Source organism: Argentina silus, assembly GCF_951799395.1.
Source record: "Argentina silus genome assembly, chromosome: 5".
Lineage (NCBI taxonomy): Eukaryota > Metazoa > Chordata > Actinopteri > Argentiniformes > Argentinidae > Argentina > Argentina silus.
The window spans coordinates 8,141,079-8,150,830 of NC_139659.1; the positions used below are offsets into that span (position 1 = coordinate 8,141,079).

General features: G+C 42.6%; 1 protein-coding gene across 3 annotated transcripts; it reads right to left on the minus strand.

Annotated features, from left to right (window-relative positions):
- Window positions 1-120: 120 nt before the first annotated feature.
- On the minus strand, window positions 121-5,525 carry LOC310804989 (uncharacterized protein). 3 transcript variants are annotated; one of them, XM_083670462.1, is made up of 8 exons: window positions 5,399-5,525; window positions 4,642-4,840; window positions 4,207-4,397; window positions 3,760-3,956; window positions 3,282-3,432; window positions 3,014-3,151; window positions 2,536-2,628; window positions 121-2,250 (listed from the first exon to the last, which is right to left on the minus strand). In XM_083670462.1, exons 1-8 carry the CDS (start codon window positions 5,411-5,413, stop codon window positions 1,834-1,836), a joined length of 1,401 nt encoding a protein of 466 aa, XP_083526588.1. In that variant the 5' UTR covers window positions 5,414-5,525; the 3' UTR covers window positions 121-1,833. The 3 variants fall into 3 exon arrangements, with proteins under 3 accessions (XP_083526588.1, XP_083526589.1, XP_083526587.1); XM_083670463.1 differs by having other exon boundaries at window positions 121-2,244; window positions 3,282-3,435; XM_083670461.1 differs by having other exon boundaries at window positions 3,282-3,435.
- Window positions 5,526-9,752: the final 4,227 nt, after the last annotated feature.

The window sequence follows — 9,752 nt, forward strand, 5'->3', positions numbered from 1 at the left end:
CAACATTATGAATGCCTATACAACATACAGTATCAGAAGCGTACGTTTGATGATATGTATTTGTTTTCCAGTGGTCTGGATATACAGAAATTAATGCCAACAAAACATTTGATAAGCGTTTCTTTTAATCAACAACTGTAAATTCATGTCAGGGGAATGCATTTCAGCTGTCACAACCACGTTAAGGCAAGACCACAAACTCTGGAGTGAAAATATTTGAAAGAACAAAACAAAAACTACATAGTAGCTTGTAATGTATACATTTGTTTAGTTTCTCATAAAAGGCAAATTCATAAGCATGAGATGTAATCAACTGATATGTGTATTTCTGTATGCATGTTATTCCAGTTAATGACAACCAAATAACAAACCAAATTTGCAAATGATGTATTGCCAGACATAAGTGGCAGTTTGTTCCCTCCAGTCTATAATATTTAGCTGAAATATGAAAACTAGTCATTGTTGAGCAAATAAGCTTTATGAAAGCAGAGAACACTGCAAAATCTTCTCAGCCAAGGTAAGTATACACTCACTGAGCACTTCATTAGGAACACTATACTAATACTGGGTAGGGCCTCCCTTTGCTCTCAAACAGCCTCAATTCTTCATGGCACTGATTCCACAAGATGTTGGAAACATTCCTTTGAGATTCTGGGCCATGATGACATGACTGCATCACGTATTTCCTGCAGATCTTTCAGGTGCACTTTCAAGATGTGAATCTCCCGATCTACCACACCTCAAAGGTGTTCTATTGGATTCAGATCCGGTGACTGGGAAGGCTACTGAAGAACACTGAACTCATTGTCATGTTCATGAAACCAGTTTGAGACAACTTTTGCTTTGTGACATGGTGCATTATCATGCTGGAAGTAGGCACTGGAAGATGGGTAAATTGTGGCCATGAAGGGATGCACATGGTCAGCAAAAATACTCAAATAGGCTGTGGCATTCAAGAGATGATTGATTGGTATTAACGGGCCCAAAGTGTGCCAAGAAAACATTCCCCACACCATTACACCACCTCCACCATGAGAAGGTGTACAGGTGTTCCTAATAAAGTGTTTGGTGAGTGTATATTCCTCCATATCCAAGGCTACACTTATATTGATTGACTGTTATTAATATTGATTGTATTTAGTACTTTACTGTCTTATTTAGTACTTTACTGTCTTATTTAGTACTTTACTGTGCCTTATTTAGTACTTTACTGTGCCTTATTTAGTACTTTACTGTGCCTTATTTAGTACTTTACTGTGCCTTATTGCCTATTGTGTTTGGTTATTATTCTCTTCTTATTCCTATCCTTTACACTGCACTGTTGAGAGGTTGCTCTAACAAGCATTTCACTGTACCGTTTATATCTGTATCCTGTGCATATGATCAATCAACTTTGAATTGATTTGAAGAATAAAATGAATAGGTCCTCTTCTCTGATCCAGAAGAGGATCTCTTTGATTCACAGCAGACCTCTATGTTTCTAAACAAATCTAAAATAAAAAGCAATTGGTTGAGCTGGTTGGTTGAGCTGAGTAGCATAATATACTGTATACAGCTCATACACTACAGGGAGGAGGTAAGTCTAAATGGTCACAGAAGTGGTCTAATGGTCACAGAAAGGACAACCGTTTATCAGTTGAGTTCATCCCTCATTGCTGTAAAATGCCTGGCTCTTTACTGAGCTAATTTCAGGCAATCCTTTTGCAGCAGTACAGTGTAAGAATACCTCTCGAAAAGGGTACCCTCCACAAAGAGATTCCCCATATACTTTTAGGCAAAGATTGGAAGGGGGAGGCAAGAATAAGAGGAAGATGAGAGTAACAAATAGCAGTCTTAACAGATGCGCTGCAATTTGGTTTCACTCTCCCCCCCTGGTTCCTCTTCGGGGCTGCGTTTCATAGACAATGACAGGTCCTCCTCCTTGATATGAAGGGGTGCCTCAGTAGTCGGAACGCACACCGAGGCAGAGTTCATAGTGTCAAGCCTAGAGACCACTTCCTCCTGACCAGGCTGCAGACCCACACTCTCTGGTACTGGTACCAAGTCCTCTGGCTCACAGACCATCTGTACTTCCACTATGTCTATCCCCTCACGTCCCGCTGCCTCCACATTGTCCAGGCTGACGGTGAGCTCCAGCTCCCCTGTGTGGCCGTTCAGGGAGACTGATCCTGCCTGACACAGGAGCTCTCTCCTTAGGGTAGCTAGCTGGCTTTGGATGAGTGCACGGTGCTGGTCCTCCAGATTCTGTACCTGAGAGAACAGTATACACAAAACATCAGGTTTCAATTGATAAAGAGATTATATCTAAATAAAACTTGGATAAGTCAAGATAAACAATATATGCCAGACCAAATCCAGTTTTAAGAAATCTGATGGCATGTAAAGTATATTGTTACTAACTATTAATACACAAAGTGTAGTCTGGTAGAAGTACCTACTGTAAAAGGCTTATATTTGGCTTATACATTCAGATATTTCTGGCACATCTACAAATATTGCAGGTTTTGTAAATAACAAGTAAAAACCTTCACTCACAAGCTGGTCGACTCTCTGTTGGCTGCTTTCTGCAGAGCGGTGCATCTTCAGCTCCTCTAACAGTTTTAAATTAATCTGCACCACACTAGACACCTGGGGGCACCAGAAAACACAGAAGAAAAGAGAATGGCCAACTGAGCAAGCAGAACTGTGTTTTTTAAACATTTCTAAAAACAATTTAAAAAAGGAAAATTGATTTCCAAATGGGTCTAAAACAGATTAGAAAGCTCAATTATTTAGTTTGGATTAAAAAGTGATGCTTGAATATATTACTGTAAACTATAAACTCAACCACTAGAAGGGAAACAATTTACACTAGAATGTATTCTGCAACCCCATTGTCAGACAATGTGGTGACCTGCATGCGGCTTCTCACTATGGCACTAACATACTGCATCAAAGAAATGCTCAACATCAAAAGTATCATGAGGAGAATCATCTTCACTATCTCTTTTCACTGTTCTGTGCAGTGCTGTACCTGGTCTTGGAGTCTCTCTATCTCTGCCCTAAGCCTCTTCTCCATGTCATACTTCGCCTGCCGCAGGGCCTCGTTCTGCTGGTGGAGCTCCAGCAGCTGTTTCTCCATCTGCAGGGCTTGCTCCAGACCCTCCCCACCCTTAAACACACACCACACGGATACAACTGTCAGAATGAGGACATGGTTTACGACTGTAGCATGTCGAGCGGGCATGTTTTATATGTCATAGGGCTAGCATAACTGTTCAAGTTAACTAGTTAAGTGTTACCTGTTCGGCAATAATGCTGGCTGCCTCCTCATATATCAGGCTGCCCCCCTGTCCATCGGGGTCCATGAGAACCAGTGTCTGTGTCCCGTCTATGGCATGCTGGGAAGGGCCAACCTCCTCCTCAGAGGCCACGAGGATGCCATTGTTCACGCTGCTGTCCTTAAACGAGAGACGGTAAAAATCACCATACACTCCATCTAACTATCCAATCTACACACACTTGCTGAAACCTGAGGGCAAAATCTGTACATTTTATACACACCATCTATACACGTCTTGTAAATCAATATAAATCCATGTTGAACAGCTGTTTTTCTTATACTAGTGTGGCATTCCATTAATTGGACTAAATATATCTGATGATACCCTGACATACTGCACTGTCTAAACACTGGGCAACATGGTCAACACACTCGCTACCCCACACACATGCACACGCACGCATATTAGCCTACCATAACTCTACAAATTTACCCACCACAAATCATGAGACATATATGAAACCTTTGGTTCCACAGTGTGCAGGGTCTCAGTGTTGGCTGTGTTCAGGACTGGCTGTGTCAGGATGGTTCCCACAGCCCCATCTGCCCCAGAGTCTGTGTACACTGCCAGCCCTTCATAGGCCTTGGGGTGGGCCTCAGCACTCTGGTCATAGTACTGTCGGCTGTTCACCTCCTTGGAGAACAGGAAAGAGAATGGGAATTGTCACAATCAACCCGGCTGCCATTAGTGAGCACATTACGGGGGTAGTGCACTTGCATAGCACTATGGCCCGTTCTTGGCCAAGGAAACTGTTTGCATCTGTCTGAGAAAAGATGGACCTTATAGCCCTAATCCTTTTATCGATCATCTACCTTCCCTCAAAATTCTCAGCATTCAATCAATGGTGAATGCGTGTTCTGTCACAACAGTTTTGAGCCAGTACCGGAGTGACTTGGATCTGGAAGGTGGTGTGAGGGTTACGGAAGTGGGTCTTGTAGTGTTTGATGGCCTCGTCTCTGCGATTGAAACCATTGCGGCAACGGTAGCAGTGCCAGTGGGCACCCTTGAACCTCTTCTCGCCTTTGATAGTGCCCACTATCTCACAGTGGTTGCAGCATCGAAGCACCTTCAGGCCTATAAGGGAAGGGAGTGGGGTGACAGACAGCCCAATGTTTTTACACTGACTATGTTCAATGAGGAAAAGGCCTTCATGACACTCTGCTTAAATCTCAATTCACTTCAAGCGGCAAATCACTTACAGAAGCCTTATGGCGAGGTAACACCACCGCTAAATCCTACATCTTTGTCATGTTTCTAGATCTGTAGCAATGTTAGGAGTGCTGTAAACTTTGTGTGTGTATGTATAAAACATTCTCACCAGAAAATTCAATGCCCTTGTCAACATGTTTGATGCGGTAGTGAGCCTGTAAGATAACAGGGTCTTGATAAGCTTCAGCTACAGTGCAGAAAGGGCAGTGCATATGGGTGCCCTTGTCACTGCCTGAGCAGTTCTCCTCCTGGCACACCACTGGGTTGTAGGTATACTCTGTGCCTTTGATCCTCACAGAGGGATGGGCCTGAAACGTGCAAGGAGAGGGATGGACCTAATTACATGATATCAAAGGTCTTATAAAATACTGCTGGCCTTTATCATTCTCCAAAACAATCATATCATTGATCATTTTATGAAAACCATACTATACATTTAACCATCCTCATCTCAATCTAGTAGCTACTGTAGGCTGTGGTTATTGACAGTGTCTCTTACTGTACATGGCCACATTTATACCTCCACCATTAAACACAAAGATAAATAATCAATCTGTACATAAGTAAATGAACAATCAATGCGTGGACTGGTTCTCTGTTCCAGGGTGTGCACGGTCTGCCTATCTTAAATGTGCATTAACACCCACTTTAATACCCAGAGGCTGCTCTCCAAAATTGTACTCAAATAGAGATGACATAGGTTGCTTAGTGCACAACAAGTTAAAGCAGACAAACCTAACAGACAGGTGGCCAGTTAATGTTAGCTACCACTACTAGCTAACTTGTCAACAACAGTTAGTGGCCTTCACTGTGGACTCGCCATTAATTGACGCTACAAAAAGTCGTTAATCGGGCTGAATACTTACAATAAAAGCCGCCATTGTCTATATTAAAGCTGATAAAGGTGTTCAAACACAAACATGCAAAGTTACCGGCTCATTTTTCGTTTAAACGAGCGAGCCAAATCGTATGTTGTGAACTGTTGTGTGTTGATCGTCATTTGTGCACACAACGACGCTTGCGACGACGGCTACTGGTTACGTGCTGACGTCGACATCAGACATGGGCCTTGTTCGAATACTTTCTTCCTCATCCTCATCTGCAACCTTCCTTCCTCCCTTCGCTGAAGTAATCATCACTGATCTGACATGATTAGTGATAAAGCAACTCTCACCTACATGGTTTGGAAAATATAGTGATTGACATTTTCTATAGGTTGAGGCAACTGCACAAAAACCTGAAGAAAAAACCCCCAACACAAACATACTTTGTTTTGCAATGACAGGGTTTTATTTACTAATGAAGAACGTTTTTTTTTAATTTATTTTTTTATGCATCCATGGGCCAAAGGATGGCATTGGACATTTACTGCATTAATCAATGAGTCTCTCCAGTTTCCTCCTGTTCACTCTTTTCAGTCTTTTGACAGCCTCAGAAAGCATATTCTTATTTTGAGATTGCTCCCTTCTCAACCTCTCTATTTCATTCTTCAGTTTCAGGTTTTCCCAGTAGAAGTCCTAAGAAAAAAGCAACATAATTGTAAACAATCTACTGTATGAAGGTGCAAATTACAGTTTTACTAGAGTTCTATTCAAGTGACTCTTTTCACTGGCACAAAAACATTTAAAAAAAACACACACACACACACACACACACACACACACACAAAAACATTGTGACGCTATCACTTTCCTTCCCTAAACAATATCAGACAAAGGAGCACTTGCAATGTATATTTCAACTATAACTGGTACTGAGGTACATCTTTATTCTTTACCTCATTGGTTTGCCCATTGTTCACAAAGTCACTCTTTAGATGAGAACTCCTCCCTTGAATCTTCAGAAGATGACATGCTTCCTCCAAGGCATGCTTATTGGCACTGATGGTTGCAGAGAGGTGCTTCATAAACTTCTGATCCACCTGAATTAGAGTGAGGGTTAAAGTCAGCAATAAGATCCACTACAGTAGGCAGAGCTTGATTAACTGTGCATACATCACGATTATACATCGGTTAGATCCGGCCACTCTGATTGGCACAATCTGATTGGTTAAAAGGTGTATTCCACCGTGCTTAAATAACGCGATACAACGGCAAAACCACTTTACTGTTCTATTTGAATGATCACTGTGCACAATGTGACAAGAAGAATTTCTCCCTTCCCAGGCTTTTCTAAAAAAATGCACTTCACTAAATAAAGATAGGCTGATATTACTTTGCTTACACACAATATATCATGCATGTATAGTGATTATACAAGTCGTTTTACAGTAATGTTAACACTAATATCTTGGACAGTGTTATAGTCCTCTGCAGTGCCTATGGCCCCTGATCTGAGCATTGATTACTTTATCTTATGATGACTGATGGATAGATGATTCACTTACTTAAACAAATGTATTTGTTGTAAGTCGCTTTGGATAAAGGCGTCTGCTAAATGCCATAAATGTAAATGTAAATGTCTGCAGTGCTTGAGGTGGACTCACTGGTGACTGTGACTCAGGATGGGAGTTATTGCTGCACTCCTGTAGCAACTTGATCATCTTGTCAGGCAGTGTCTTCCCCTCTGATACCAGCCTCTGGAGAGTGGTGTAGTCATCATCCTGGGCAGTGACGTGGGGAGTCTTCTCATAGCATAGCGTGGACAGACTACTGTTTAATGAAGATGGGACAGAGTCGTCCATGCTCTGGCTGCTTTGTGAGATGTTGTCATTGTCTTTCTTAGCATGGTCTCTTCTCCCTGTTGTAACAAAAGGACATCTATCTTTATCTGAACCCTTGTACAGTTCTCAGTGCTGGTTCATAAGATTTACAAGATTTTCAAGATTCTAACAGGGGTCGAATTAAAAAATAAGGGCAACAGTATGAGGTCTTTCCCCAACACTGACTCCTTATAACAGACACATCTCAGAGTCCGTACTTGTATCTGAGTAATTGCTTTTTCTTGTGTGCCCGGAAGGTCCGCACTCTACATAGTTGATGTTGATAATCTTAGGTGGGCACTCTGGCCAACTTGAACGTTCCAGGAGTTTTTCCTCTGTGGGTTTCATCTGCAACATATCCTTATCAGTGAGCTGAGCTTTTATTTTCTGGATCTCAGAGAGGAGTTGACTCAACTTGGGACTGTCTGAGTCTACAATGAGAAAGAAGCCATTATGAGTTCAATTGAATCTGTAGTGTGTTATGTTTTATAAGGAATGACTGCATGTAGAGCAAAGGCTTTACCTGTAGGGCTGACTGTAGAAGCCTTCAACTGTTTGGACTCCTGCATCTCCACAGGCAACATCTTGAGGAGCTCATGACTGTGGGTAAGCTGCGTCTGGTATGCATCAATTGCTCCTTTCAACCTTAGAAAGGAAAAAAAAACCTTTTTAACAGAGAAGCATAGGATAAGGTTTGTATAGCTGGATGTATTTCTACCTGTGGTTCTACCTACCTGTGTATCTCTTCCTGGGTGGAGCAGAGAGAGCTCTCTAAAGTCCTGTTCTTGTCCTGTGCATATGTGAGGTCTTCTCTCAGTCCCTCTCTCTCCTCCCTCAGTGTGTTATACTCTCTCTGGAGCTGTGTGAACTCAGAGGCCTCCATCTCAGGATGCAACCCTGGACAGTAGGAGACTGACAAAGCATGGTTGGCTTTACACATCACTCTATACCTCAAAATAAACGTATGACATTCTTGGAATCTTGCAAAAAAAATATACAATTTAGTATGTTGGGTCTACTTGATGATAAGTTACATAATCAATCTAGTTGGAGGTGTAACAGTAAGATTAATTCTGTGTCATCGTCTGGAGAAAACTATTGTGTCTGACCCGTGGTCCCTTATTATACTTCCAGAGTGCAATCCCACAATAAACATGTGTTTAGTGGTGCAAAAAGATGTGCCTAACTGTGTGTCTGACCTGGCTGGTCTGGGCCTGTCTCTGTCTGAGCTCCTGTCTGGTCCTGGTCTGTCTTTGTTTGGGTTTGTGTCTGGGCTCTGTGGTTCTCAAGCTGTCCTCTGAGCCTTTCATTGGCCAGGATGCTCTCCTGTAGCTGCTGCCTCAGCCTGAGGAGCTCCTGCAACTGGCCATCTAGCACTACAGAGGGTATCGCTTTACAATAAACACAATATAAAGTGCAGTATTATCAGTCTGCATAAATTAGCACTGCTTTGGGTGCATAGTCAGGAGGACATCAACGAAACCAAACATTGTTACAGTATGTACTGACAGAAATTCAACTAAGGGATTTGATAACAAAATGTTTTCCTGAAATTGCTGTAATGGTTGCACCTTGGCTCTGATTCATTTTTGCCATGCATCGGTCATCCTCAGTCTCTTTGTCCACTGTGATTGAGGAGGTGGTGAAACTATATCCCATGTCCTTTTCTCTCTGAGCCATAATGGTTCTGAACAGGTCCAGCTGGCTTTGCAGGGTCTCGTTAAAGCATTCACTAGCCCCCACTCTGTCCAGCAGGCTCCCATTCTCTCTCTGCAGGATCTGGAGACACCTGTCACACCTGGCTGAACCAATGTCTCCTAGAAGAGCTGAGAGAGAGTGAGTTAGATAGATAGATAGATAGATAGATAGGTAGAGAGAGAGAGAGAGAGAGAGAGAGAGAGAGAGAGAGAGAGAGAGAGAGAGAGAGAGAGCAGAAACAGACAGGGTGAAGTTGGAGTGAGGGAGCAAGAGGATAGGAGGGATGGTGGACCATAGAACAAGAGAGGGAGATGCAGAAAAAGGAGAGAGAGTAACATAATTCACAAGAGGTCAGCATCAGCTGCAAAGAGATGCTTCACAGCCAGTCCCAGACTACAGACACTCACCTTCCCTGTTCTCTCGGGATGTATGGAGCTCTGTGGTGGTGTGGTTGGGGTCTAAAGACTCTTTCTCCCATGGTTTGGTCCTACCCATCACTCCCTGGACTGCAAGCTCTTTCAGGCCCTGACCCACATCAGTAAGATAACAGTGTGTCCAATCAAATAATGGAAACTCTACCAGGCCATCAAATTGTCAACTGTACATTTTACCAAAATAATTCTGCATCTGTTTCTTTTACAGTAGGTGATATAGGCACAAGGCTTGGAGACAAACCTACCTTTATAATAATTTCCCTCTCTGCCAGATGTTCTTTAAGATTACAGACCTCAGACCACTTTTCTTGTAGTGTATCAGATATGTGGGTCTGTGCTATGGACAGCTGCTCCTGCCTTCTCTCAAAGTCCTGACGCTCCTCACTA